Source organism: Schistocerca americana, chromosome 9 (genome assembly GCF_021461395.2).
Source record: "Schistocerca americana isolate TAMUIC-IGC-003095 chromosome 9, iqSchAmer2.1, whole genome shotgun sequence".
NCBI classification, from domain to species: domain Eukaryota; kingdom Metazoa; phylum Arthropoda; class Insecta; order Orthoptera; family Acrididae; genus Schistocerca; species Schistocerca americana.
Window position 1 is genome coordinate 100,724,372 of NC_060127.1, and position 14,179 is coordinate 100,738,550.

Here is a 14,179-nt window from a genome sequence, read left to right on the forward strand (position 1 = left end):
ATAAGGGTCTCGGTGGACCAACCTGTTATTGACTTCCTCAGTTTGTGAACCACTTTCTCTTGACTAAGCCATCCAATTTTCTGAAACTGTAATCATTTACTTCTCTGTACATGTACATTAAATCTACCGATTACCGTATCATTCGGGTAATTCCTTTGGGGTGTGTCATTTATTTTTTTATGTCTTAAAGGGTGTTGTAAATAAGTTAGAATGTAGTTGGGGTTGAAAATAAATTTTGATGTTAAGTTGATGATGTAATCAGTGTCGCTTTAGGTACTGGTTTGGGTGGAACTCTGTCACATCCTTTATTGGCGCCTTTTTCAAAAATGGTTCAAATGGCTCTAAGTACTATGGGACTTAACATCTGAGTTCATCAGTCCCTTAAACTTAGAACTACTTAAACATAACTAACCTAAGGACATCACACACATCCATTCCCGAGGCAGGATTCGAACCTGCGACCGTAGCAGCAGCGCGGTTCCGAACTGAAGCGCCTAGAACCGCTCGCCCACAGCGGCCGGCGGCACCTTTTTCATATGTTGGAGCTTTTGATGTATCGTAGATGGTCTGATAATGATTTCCATTTGCTTAACTGAATAATTAAATGTGCTCTGTCTAATAGCCTGTACCTTATGTAAATTGATGGTGTTAAATCAAATTGTGTAATTTTGACTAAGAGTAGGCTCCTTGCATCCTAAACCATTTCACTAGCCCCGCGGCCAGAGTGATGCAGTAATTTGCGATACTCTGTGCATTATCTCGTTCAATGTGACAAACTATTTATGAGTATGCGTTACAGATAACTAAAGAACTTGTACTTTGATGTGTTGTCGGCACTTACCGTCGCCAATTCAGTCGTACACAATGTGTTTATCGAGCGTATCATCGTGGGAAGAAACCGTTCTGTGTCCTCTCTGACACGTGATGTATCAGGATGTCGTATGCGACTGTCGAGGTGATAAATACGACGCTAAAACGGTTAGAGGCTGCTGGGAAGCTGCAGTGGAGCGGCAGAGGTCCTGATAAGACACCTGTCTCTCACATTGCACAGTAAGGTGAGTTACTTCTGCATTTATGTTCCCTGAATGACTGTGAATTGCTTGGAAGAATTTTTATTGCAACCTATAAGGCGTGTTAGAAAAGGCCCTTTTTATAGTCTCGCCTGAGTTATTAAGCCCCTTTCCCATGAATTTCTTCGTGTGTTAACAGGGCCGCACCGAGGCCCTGGCGAGGTAGGCCCCTGCCACTCTGGGGATGTGAAAAGCCAACCGATTAAAACTGATACCGGTATTTTAGTTCTGAATAACCGGTATTTTTCTGTATTTATTTGGTCTCGGTTTTAGCAGGCATATTTCTTTTTTACTAATAACTGGGTATAAAACCAATGTACCAATTTGTCATAGCAGCGGTGCCAAAATTTTTTAGCTAATTTAAAACAAAAAACAGTTTTGTAGGGCATTCCGTGACTTCTCAAAAATTAATTTCGTCTTAGAACGTTTTTTTCCTTTTTATGAAAGGAGTCAACTTAACAGATGAACACATTATAGAACCAGTATTTATGAGCAGACTGGGTAATAAATGTTTGTCATAGGATTAATTATTGAAATATTAATGTAATTGTTCCTGGTAAATGGCATATTTCGTCCATTATCTAAATTGTTCGTTTGAATTTCTTAAGAGTATTTTTGGTTTAGTTAGAAAAAAATAAATTGGATCCAAATTACCGATAAAAAGTGCAGATATACAGGGTTATTCTAAATGGTGCACTCATTTTCAAAAATTCGTATGTATTCAAGTACAAATCCATAAAGAAACAGACTTAATACTGATGAAAAGAGGAAGTTTCAAAGTTTTTGGCGGGTGATGCTTTCAAAGCGGCCGGTAGAGTTTCCGCGGCCATAGGGCCGTCATTCCTTTTCACTGTCAGTTGTGAGATGGAGACTGTGGAGCAGAAGGTTTTCTGCGTTCTTAAACTCGCGAAAAGTGAGTCGTCAATTCCAGTGCAGCGGGAATTTAGAACCAAATTCAGTAGTGAACCACCAGCTCTCAAAAGCATTAGGCGTTGGTTTAAGCAATTTAAACAGACTGGGAGTGTGTGCGCAGGAAAAAGCACAGGCCGACCGCGTGTGTCAGAGGATGATGTCCGACGGTTTCGATAGTTTTGTGCGCAGTCCGAGTAGATCTACCTATAGAGCCACTCGAGAACTTGGAAGTTCTGAGACGGCGTTAGCTGTACAAGCCCTACCGATTACAACTTGTGCAAGCTCTCAACCCCAATAACAAAGACAAGGGTCCCGCATCTTGTGATTATGTGCCAGCAAAGATGGAGGTGACGCATTTCTACAGCGCGTAATTTTTAGCTATGAAGCGACGTTCCACCTTAGTGGAAAAGTCAACAGACGCAATGTTCGCATATGGGGTTTGGAAAATCCATGTTCACCATAGAAGCACGAAAAAATTACTCTTTCTTTAAAAGAAGTTTTATTTAGAAACGAAAAATTTTACCACAGCCGCTATGGCTAATTGATATTTTGGTTTTCCCCGGTTATTAGTAAAAAATAAAAATACCTCTTGTAACTGAGACCAAACAAATAGAGAACTACCTGTTATTCAGAACTAAAACACAGGTATGTTTTAAGCAGTCGGTTTTTCCCATGCCTATGTGGGAATGGTGTAACGAGACATCCTCCTCGAGCATTACTTTTCCTGAACAATAGTTGCCGATACCAAAATTATTTTTCGAATTTTAGATGGGTCAGCATTATCTCAGCTGCTTTTCTGAAAACTTTCATATAATTTTATACACACTATGTTATATTTCAAGTTAATTTATGAAATGGAATTGCTTTATTTAGGATGTTATAATCGATAAATACTAGTCTTGAATGTACAGTTAAAATTATTTAGAGATACGAATTCTTTGGCACATTTAAAATTTCTATTATTAATTATGCAATCTAGTACTGTTTGTTATGTTTATTTCCGGATTCATTTATGAAATAATAATCAAACACCATAAGTATTCACTTGTCAAGAAAAATTGTAAGCCCTTTGGAATATTGTTATTACTGTTAGGACAATGAGAAACATGTCAAACATAACTTCACTACCAGAACAATGAGAAACTTGCCAAACATGACTTCACTACCAGAAATATTGTCCTAAACACTTTGTTGTGGATTTTGTAAATAGCATAAGAGAAAAAAATTGCAATGTAAAAACATAACACTAATTTTTATAAAGAAAGTAATGTAATAAATATATATTTTATTACGAATGCCACACAAAACGAAAAATGAGCAAAGAAAATCTCTGCCTCCACAAAACTCTTTGGATAGAACAACCAAACTCTTTGCTTTGTTTATATTTTGTAAATGTATGGGAGTCGCCATCGTCCGCAGCTCGTGGTCGTGCAGTAGCGTTCTCGCTTCCCATCCCCGGGTTCCCGGGTTCGATTCCCGGCGGTGTCAAGGATTTTCTCTGCCTCGTGATGACTGGGTGTTGTGTGCTGTCCTTAGGTTAGTTAGGTTTAAGTAGTTCTAAGTTCTAGGGGACTGATGACCATAGATATTAAGTCCCATAGTGCCTGAGAGCCATTTGAATCATTTTTGGAGTCGCCATCGGTGGAAAAGTGCCTGTTTCACTCGATATTTAATGATGCTGGAAAGCATACATTATGTTTTTCAGAGCAGTGCTTGCAACAAGAATAAATAACAGTGAGTAATACCATCAAATTAATCTTACAAACTTCCCACATACAGTGCTCACATTTTATTCTCTATATTTACCACAGATGCACGACCCCCACAATACTCCAAACTAAAATATATCATCTGCTGATGAATCGCCACGCGATTCGAAACAGGTCATGAATAAATAAAAATTGAAGAAAGAACGGCGATTGGTTGTAGTAAATCCTAAAACCTTTAACAAGACAGTCGCAGTGTTCCAAATCCAGAATGGATAAAAGTTTTAAATTGTAAGGTTATTATGCTTGGGTTATTAGCACCCTTTTGTATAGCTGTGAAACACGGAGAACTCTTGCTAAACGTGAATCCCGACTGAACAGCTTCCACTTCCGTTGTCTCCGGAGGACCCTTCAGATCCCTTGTGAGGATGGAGGACCCAACACCGAAGTATTACGACTCGCGAGCACAAGCAACATTCATGCACTCCTGAGCCACCGACGTCTAAGGTGGCTGGGACATGTCAGGCGTATGGGTCCTGAGCGAATACCAAAAAAAGTGCTGTATGGAGAACTCCAGGAGGGTGTGAGGCCAGTAGGACGACCGCATCTTCGCATCAAGGATGTCTGCAAGAGAGATCTGACTGAGGCCAGCATCGATCCAAGTCATTGGGAAAATACAGCTGGTGATTGTATCAAACGGCGGCAAACTGTGCGCAATGGGGTTGAGCATGCAGAGAACGAACGTATGCAGGAAGACATCAGGGACAGGGCAAGACGGCAGGAGAGAGCGGCCTCTGGTGGAAGTCCTTCACATTTCAAGTGCCCAAACTGCAGTAGAGACTGCCACTCTCGAGTGGGACTTTGCAACCATAGCAGATGTTGCAGAGTCTGAACCAACTATGCTACAATATCATCCTTCGAGGATGGACAGATGCCATATATACTGCAGGCCGTTGTGGCCGAGCGGTTCTAGGCGCTTCAGTCGTGCTGCTGCTATAGTCGCAGGTTCGAATCCTGCCTCGGGCATGGATGTGTGTGATGTCCTTAGTTAGGTTTATGTAGTTATAAGTTCTAGGGGACTGATGACCTCCGATGCTGAGTCCCATAGTGCTCAGAGCCATTTGAACCATTTGAACCATCACAGCTCTCCAAAACACGGGAAGAATGGGGCCGACGAAGATTGTCGTAGGGTACTGCAGAACTGTGGTTCACCACTGAACGCAGTGTGACACCATTCATCAGCAATCCATGGTTTCCAGCCACAGTACCACTCCAAATGCAGCCGTTTGTGTGGTGGTGTTACTGGCAGCCTACCCATGGGACAGTAATTCCCTAGTCCAGCTGCTACTAGCCTCCGACAAATAGTGTGGTAGAGGATGTTCACCGAGTCCATCACTCGGTCTCTTATGGCATTTACACATGTGATGGGGCTACATTATCTGTCTTGCACCATATGGTCATCCTCCATGCGATAGTCAGATATGGTCGACTGGAACCCAGATTATGAGTATGCCTATCCTCATTTTCCCATAAGTCCAACTTAGGCCACTTTCACATCCAAATGCCTCTCAAATCTGGATATTACACGATTCGACCAGCTGGCCAAATGGAGACCAACGTGAGGCACCTTAAAACTTCGTGAGGTGTTGCAACGCTTTCTCACGCTAGTATGCAGCATATCCATGTTCTTTGCAGTGACATTGTTCATGGCTTTTATATTCACTACCAGGCCTAGTAACAACACTAAACATGAACAAAACTAAGGCACTCTGGTTGACGATCTACCTTGTCACAGAAAATTGCAACGCTAATCAATTATATACCAACAGCTTTGTCTCAGTTGTAGCACCAGAGCTGTCAGATCACCAAAGATAAGCACTGTCAGGCTTGACTATCACTTGGATTGGTCACTGTCTGGATCTACCGAGTGCTGTTCTCAAGTGGGGTGCACTCAGCCCTCGTGAGGCCAATTGAGGAGGTACGTGACAAGCAGCAGCACCAGCCATGAAAACTGACAACAACCAGGAGAGTGGTGTGCTGACCATGGGCCCCTCCGTATCTTCACCTGGTGACATGCAGCCCGTCTCTACCATTTGGCCTTCATGGCCTGTTCGGACGATCTTTGCTTATTTCTTAGTCGTTTACATACCTTTTTGGACAACATGGTTGTGGAGATGAAGCAGCGATTAGTATGATTAATCAATTATTCAAACTTACTTTACATTTTCGTGTCTGGAAACTACAAGTTGTTTGCCCAGTATTGGGCAATGTCCAATGCTTCTTCTTTAGCCAGCCATAGATCGTCTAGGGTGCGTCTGTGGGGGCAGGCAGGGCATTGTAGGAGATGTTCCATGTCCTGTCGAGTGCCGCAGTCGCATTTGTCGTCATTTTCGTCCAACAAACCCCATTTGATCAGATTAGATTTCACCCCAGTTCTGATGCGGTTAAGCATTCTCCAGGTTTTCCGATCACCAGAAACGCCGCTTGGTGGGTCCTCTCTTTGTGGATAGTAGATGGGGGGCTCATCTAAGGAGCAACTTAGGAAACGGCGTCTGGATTTGAGTCTGCTGGGGCCACACTCTAGGCCAAATATTGAGTGACGGGCATCAAAGGTTTGTTTTAGCTTCTCGGTATGTTCATGGGCTTTCCTACGTGAGTCAGGGTTTGTGAAACCTGCGGCCCTGTGAAGATATTCTATGGGGGTTGGTTTCATGCAGCCTGTCACTATCGTGCATGTTTCATTCGAGCTAATATCTACCTTTTTTGCGTGGGCAGATCTGCACCATACCGGGCAGGCATATTCGGCAGTTTAGAAGCACAAAGCTTGGGCTGAAGTTCTGACCACGGTAGGTTTGGCACCCCATTTGCTATTGGACAGGTTTCTTATTAGGGAATTTTGTGCTTTTACTTTTTTGCGTGTTTTTTCGCAGTGTTATTTGTATGTCAATGTTCTGTCCAGCATGACGCCAAGGTAGGTGGGAGTATCTGTGTGTTCTAGTAGTGTGCCACCCCAGGTAACATGGAGCCTGCTGTACTCTGCCTGCCTCGAGTTCACATGGAATGCACTCACTTGAGTTCTGGAGGGACTGGGTTTTAGAGAATTCTTTTTGTAGTAGGTTGACATTGTAGAAAGGGCGGTTTCTAGTTTCTCCTCGATGGCTTCAGACATGTTGCCTTGAACTGTTATTGTCAGGTCGTCTGCATATACAAAAGTTTTGGTTTTGTCTGGAGTTGGTTGGTCATTTGCATATATGTTGAATAGGATTGGCGCTAGCACGCTCCCTTGGGCGAGCCCATTTTTCTGATTCCGACATCGACTCTTTTTCCCCTCAAGCATTACGAAGAACTGTCTATTTTGGAGCAGGGATTCGATTATCCTGACTAGGTGATAGTCTTTCAGGGTCTCGTAGGTTTTATGCAGTCGTGTCCGGTGATCTGCTGTATCGTAGGCGGAACTTAGGTCGACTAGTGCCAGCCCGGTGATTAGTTTATTCTCAAACCCATCCTCGATATGCTCCGTCAATGCCAGAATTTGACTGGTACAGGACTTTCCAGGTTTAAAACCTGCTTGGTGTGGAATTAGCTTCGAGTCAACGATCTTCTCTATTCTGTTGAGGATCAATCTTTCATAGAGCTTAGACAGGTGGCAGAGAAGGGTTACAGGTCGATAGCTCTTCGGAGACTCTGGGTCCTTTCCGGGTTTAAGGAGAGCCACCACTTTTGACTTCCTCCACAGTTTCGGGATTTGAAAGGTTTCATGGCACACGTTAAAAAGTCCAAGTATCCAGTCCCTGGCGCCAAGGCCAAAGTTTTTAATCTGTTCCACGCAAATATCATCAAACCCAGCGGCTTTCCCATTCTTCATGGTATTTATGCCATTGTTCAACTCTCTCATGGTAAATGGTTTCTGGAAGTTGGTGTTTTCCGTTGGCAGTAGGCGTGTGACTTTAATTTTCTGACGTTTGGAGTTGAACTTGCCGTTTAGAAGGAGTTGGTTGGCCACCTGGTTTGGAGTTACGTTGGCCGGGGCCATGCTTACTCTTGGGTCACCATCCAGTTTCTTAATCAGGTTCCAGGCTATTTTGCTACTGTGGGACATATCCATTCTTTCTAGGGTTGCTATCCACTTCTTCTCGCGTGCCTCGCTGAGGGCTGACATTAAAGCTGTGCCGCAGATGATGCTTTCGTCGCTGAATGGGTCTTCCGCGAACAATACTTGATACTTCTCCAGGATGTCCTTTGAGGCATTTGAGAGCCCTGGGATATAGTGTTGTCTGCAGCCCCTAGGAGGATAGCGTCTAGATACCTTTCGCAAAGTCTCAACAAAGATAATTATTTGGTGTTGGGGTCAGACTGGCTAATTTCTCATCCAGCGCTTGGTAATATTCTGACCAAATAGCCTTTTTAAAGTTGAATCTCCTTTGGAAAGGTATTTTGGTTGTTTTGATTGTTGAGTAGACTTGGATTACAATAGGTCGATGTTTTGTCTTTGGGATTGCATCATATACTCTTTTGCAGCAGGTGTCGTAGATGCTCTGGCTGATGAAGCAAAATCAGGATTGTAACCTCGCTTCCAAATTTTGCTGTGGAAGGAGCAGGGGAGCTTGGGGTCTTGGAGAAGTGAGAGGTTATTTGTCTCAGCCCATTGTTCTAGCAGCTGACCATTGGCGTCTGTCTCGTCGTAGCCCCACGTGGTGCTGTGGCTGTTAAAGCCGCCCACAACGAAGTGTGTCCTTTGGTTGTTGAAGCTTTCTGGCGTTGAAATGTGTAAGTTCTGGCTGGGGGTTTATATACAGAGCATATTGTAAATGATCCACTCTCTATGGCTAACACTTCAATGTTGATGGTGGTTGTCTTACTCGTGGAAGAGAGGAGCATCTCGGGTCTGGTAAAAGATTGCGCTCCCATACCTTCTGTTAGGTGCTTCTACTGCCAAGTGCATTCCTTTGATATTGGGTCTGTTTGCTGTTTCATCTCTATGCATTTCCTGCAAGCACAGTACGTCCCACTTTTCTGATTGGCATAGTTGTGATATTACATCCTCTTTATTCTTGGTGATTCCCTCGACGTTCACTCTGACGATCGTCAGGGTTGGCCCTGAAGAGGACCTGTTTTTGTTTTTGGCTTTTGATTGCATTGGTTTCTGGTGGTGGAAGGTTTGGCTGTTGTCCGATTGGGCATCGTATCCGGAGAGCGCCGGCATTTTACTTTCTTCTATGTAGCATGTAAGTAAAATGCACACGTGGAGGCACCTTCCTTGCTCCCCAATTATTCAAAATTATTATTATACCGCCAACCGGTTTCAGCCCGACATAGGAGCCATCTTCTTGGCGTTTACACCATTGTTCGACTGCTGGTGGTGTCACTCCTGTCTACATAGTTCCCTGCCGTTATGTATACAGGTGTGACACCACCAGCAGTCGACCAATGGTGTAAACGCCCAGAAGATGACCCCTACGTTGGGTTGAAACCGGTTGGCGGTATAATAATACATAGTTTCCCGCTGTTATGTAGACAGGAGTGACACCACCAGCAGTCGACCAATGGTGTAAACGACCAGAAGATGAGCCCTACGTTGGGTTGAAACCGGTTGGCGGTATAATAATACACAGTTTCCTGCCGTTATGTATACAGGAGTGACACCACCAGCAGTCTACCAATGGTGTAAACGCCCAGAAGATGACCCCTACGTTGGGTTGAAACCGGTTGGCGGTATAATAATACATAGTTTTCCGCCGTTATGTATACAGGAGTGACACCACCAGCAGTCGACCAATGGTGTAACCGACCAGAAGATGAGCCCTACGTTGGGTTGAAACCGGTTGGCGGTATAATAATACATAGTTTCCTGCCGTTACGTAGACAGGAGTGACACCACCAGCAGTCGACCAATGGCGTAAATGCCCAGAAAATGACCCCTCCGTTGGGTTGAAACCGGTTGGCGGTATAATAATACATAGTTTCCCGCCGTTACGTAGACAGGAGTGACACCACCAGCAGTCGAACAATGGTGTGAACGCCCAGAAGATGACCCCTACACTGGGTTGAAACCGGTTGGCGGTATAATAATACAAAGTTTCCTGCCGTTATGTATACAGGAGTGACACCACCAGCAGTCGAACAATGGTGTAAACGCCCAGAAGATGACCCCTACACTGGGTTGAAACTGGTTGGCGGTATAATAATACATAGTTTCCTACCGTTATGTAGACAGGAGTGACACCACCAGCAGTCGAACAATGGTGTAAACGCCCAGAAGATGACCCCTACGCTGGGTTGAAATCGGTTGGCGGTATAATAATACATAGTTCCCTGCCGTTACGTAGACAGGAGTGACACCACTAGCAGTCGACGAATGGTGTAAATGCCCAGAAAATGACCCCTCCGTTGGGGTGAAACCGGTTGGCGGTATAATAATACATAGTTTCCTGCCGTTATGTAGACAGGAGTGACACTACCAGCAGTCGAATAATGGTGTAAACGCCCAGAAGATGACCCCTACGCTGGGTTGAAACCGGTTGGCGGTATAATAATACATAGTTCCCTGCCATTATGTAGACAGGGGTGACACCACCAGCAGTCGACCAATGGTGAAAACGCGCAGAAGATGACCCCTACGTTGGGTTGAAACCGGTTGGCGGTATAATAATAATAAATGCGATTAAGACTGTTCTTGAATAACTGATTTACATACCTGCTGATTGAATGTGTATGAAGTGACACTGGCAACGGACCATGTATTCTAGGTGCTTCGCTTTTTTGGCAGAGAGTGCATTTGGTGTGTAATTCTGTGACACTTTTTGCGAGGACTTTCTGGACCGGACAGTATACATGGATGACGGTCCGCCTCTTTTGCTCAGCAGTGGACACCAGGATGTCGGCCACAGCTGAGGTGCTGACCTCCCCAGCTGCGCGGAGGTACGTCGAGAGCCTGCGGGGCCCCTACCGCGACGACCACGTGCGCCTGCAGCCCTCTGGCTGCGTCCTGCTCTCCAAGGTCACCAGGGACGTTCACAGGATACTGGACCTCACAGTGAGGCCGGACGATGTGTGGCTGGTGACGTTCCCCAAGTCTGGTGAGTAGGCGTCGCACTCCGCATCTACTTCTGCACGACTGCTCTGCAGTCCACGCTCGTTTGACAGAGGTTTCACTTAACCGCTTCCAGACTATTTCGCGACCGTTCCACTCCTGAGTAGCACTTAACACCTGAATATTTCTGTCCGGACTCTGATTGCTCATGTCTTACCAGACTGGTCATTTCGTCCTACGTACATCTACATCTACTTGGCAAATCTGCAAATCACATTTAAGTGCCTGGCAGAGGGTTCATCGAACCACCTTCACAGTTCTCTATTATTCCAATCTCGTATACCGCGCGGAAAGAATGAACACCTTTATCTTTCCGTACGAGCTCTGGTTTCCCTTATTTTATCTTGGTGATCGTTCCTCCCTATGTAGGTCGGTGTCAACAAAATATTTTCGCATTCGGAGGAGAAAGTTGGTGGTTCGAATTACGTGAGAAGATGCCGTCGCAACGACCTCAATGCTAAATTAACCAACGTAATATCAAAATCTATTTTACACGTCCCAGTAATTGGGATAAACACTGTACCGTTCCATGGAATTAAACTTAGGGAAGTCACAGATTAAATTACAATGCCCATCTTATGTCGACGCAGAATGTCAACGTCTCTGTCAGAATTTTTTTCCTAGGCAGTTACGTTATTTTCCTATACAGTTACGTTTGACACCTGTCGCAATAGGTCGTCCTACTAGTTTTGCATGGACATAGTAAGAACAATTGAACTTTCGAGCTCTAAAACAGAAATTAATTGGCCAGGTGCGACTATCACTCGCACTCTGTGGTTTCCATACAAACTTAATACTGCATATAGACAGTTCAGCCATCCCTCGAATGGAGACTCTACGATTTTCGCCTGTTATCGATATTGGCAAGATATTGTTCGCGGGAATTCCAAGAATTTCGAGAATGTTTTAATTTTAAGTTTAAATTTTTGGTTTAATTTCGAATTTGCTACTGTAAATACCGAGAAAAGGAGTCACAACAAACGGATTACTCTATTACAAATGCCAAATTTTTTTCGTCTGATGTGATTACTAAGAAACAATTTTCGTTTTTTTTTCCTTAATTGTACTGTGAAACCTTGCTTCTTGGCAAATTTCATGATTCTGGGTCAATGTGAAGTTCCCTACAGTCTTTCACATCTACATCTACATGGATACTCTGTAAATCACATTTTATGTGCCTGGTAGAGGGTTCATCTAACCACCTACACAGTTCTGATTATTCCAATCTCGTATAGCACCTGGAAAGAATGAACACCTATATCTTTCCGTACGAGCTCTGATTTCCCTTATTTTATCGTGGTGATCGTTCCTCCCTATGTATATCGATGTCAACAAAATATTTTCGCATTCGGAGCAGAATGTTGGTGATTGGAATTTCGTGAGAAGATTCCGTCGCAACGAAAAACGCCTTTTCTATGTGTTCCTTCCAATTTAAGTTGTTCGTAATTGAAATTCCTAGGTCTTTAGTTGAATTTACGGCTTTTAGATTAGACCGATTTATCGTGTAACCGAAGTTTAACTAATTCATTTTAGCACTCATGTGGATGACCTCATACTTTTCGTTATTTAGGGTCAACTGCTCCTTTCGCACCATTCAGATATCTTTTCTGAATCGTTTTGCAGTTTGTTTTGGTCTTCTGATGACTTTATTAGTCGATAAACGGCTGCGTCATCTGCAAACAACCGAAGACGGCTGCTCAGATTGTCTCCAAAATCGTTTATTAAGATAAGGAACAGCAAAGGGCCCATAACACTACCTTGGGGTGGGAGTTACCAAAATACACTCTAAGAAAAAAAAAAGTACCTCGAAGGAATTATCGGAATGGGACGGAAATCGGAAGGCGTAATATTTGTGTACAGACAAACAAATGACTACAATTTTAAAAAAGGATTATTTATTCAAGAGAAAGAGTTTCGAAAATTAACCAAGACAGTAATATGTTGATCCACCTCCGGCCCTTATGCAAGCTGTTATTCGACTTAGCATTGATCGATAGAGTTGTTGGGAGTCCTGGCGAGGAATATCGTACCAAACTCTGTCCAATTGGCTCATTAGATCGACAGATTCCCGAGCTAGTCGGAGAACACTGCTCGTTATGAGCCAAACATTCTCAGTTAGGATGAGATCTGGTGACCTTACTGGCCAACGTATCCTTTCGCAAGCACGAACACAAATAAGAGAAACTCTCGCCGTGGGTAGGCGGACTTTATGTTGCTGAAATGTTTAATGGTAGTGACACACCAAAATCACAATAGTAATCCGTTGTAGTTGCTACATATTTTGTTACAATTATAAAATCACAGTAATACAGGAGACTGCCTTACAAGGTCAGATCACTTGGACAAACAACAAATAAATTTCTTTAACCGAAAAAAGACCCATAAAACTCGAAATTTGAATATGACTTGGTAAATATACTCAGTTAAAGCTTTACTTAATTAGTACAAATGTCCATACAATTCCCATCAGAACTTTCATTACTTCCAATGAGCTGAGGAACAGATTAAGGGTAAGAACACAGATCTTTTAAGTTTTGGCTAGCCAACTTTCCTAAACAAAACTGTTGTGGGTTGGCAGGAGAGCCAACACCGGGTTACAAGAGGAAGCCGAAAGGCACGCGTTTTAGCTCACGCAGGCTGGCGTGAGGTCTGGAACAGGTCAAGGAAATTAGAATTTAGAAAAACAGATGTAGCTGGTGGAATACTTAACTTTAATCCATAAATGGTGAACGTCGCTTTTGACGGTACATTATTCATAATATCAATAGTAACTGGTAATGGCGCCTTGCTAGGTCTTAGCAAATGACGTAGCTGAAGGCTATGCTAACTATCGTCTCGGCAAATGAAAGCGTATTTTGTCAGTGAACCATCGCTAGCAAAGTCGGCTGTACAACTGGGGCGAGTGCTAGAAAGTCTCTCTGGACCTGCCGTGTGGTGGCGCTCGGTCTGCAATCACTGATAGTGGCGACACGCGGGTCCGACGTATACTAACGGACCGCGGCCGATTTAAGGCTACCACCTAGCAAGTGTGGTGTCTGGCGGTGACACCACAAAAACTATATACAAATTACTCAAACAATTAAGGAGGTGCTTTAATTTTGACCAAACCAGACATCAAATTTATTTACTCAGTTGATTAATCAACAATATTCTTAGAATGATTACAAATAGAACATGACCATATGGCAATACCTCTAAAATGAGGTTGCTTCAATATTGGGTGTGAATTAGCGATAGACGCTAGCAGACCGAGGATTCAAATCAATACGAGAGATCCACGAGACACGAAATGACATAGAAATGTACTCAGCTTTGCACTGCAATTGAACTTCAGATGCTATAATTGTCCACCAGAAAGATGGAATCACACAACCGTGACAACATAGCCCAAAAAGTAAAGA

At 43.5% G+C, this 14,179-nt stretch overlaps 1 protein-coding gene across 2 annotated transcripts in view; it reads left to right on the forward strand.

Annotated features, from left to right (window-relative positions):
• The first annotated feature begins 977 nt into the window (after nucleotides 1–977).
• The window catches only part of LOC124551295 (luciferin sulfotransferase-like), a 63,360-nt gene continuing 50,158 nt past the window's right edge, over nucleotides 978–14,179 (forward strand). The window contains exons 1-2 of one of the 2 annotated variants that reach the window (XM_047126305.1): nucleotides 978–1,055; nucleotides 10,549–10,764. In XM_047126305.1, the coding sequence (XP_046982261.1) occupies nucleotides 10,563–10,764 (202 nt within the window). In that variant the 5' untranslated portion in view covers nucleotides 978–1,055; nucleotides 10,549–10,562. The remainder of the gene's footprint in view (nucleotides 1,056–10,548; nucleotides 10,765–14,179) is intronic. The other variant, XM_047126306.1, reaches the window with a different exon arrangement.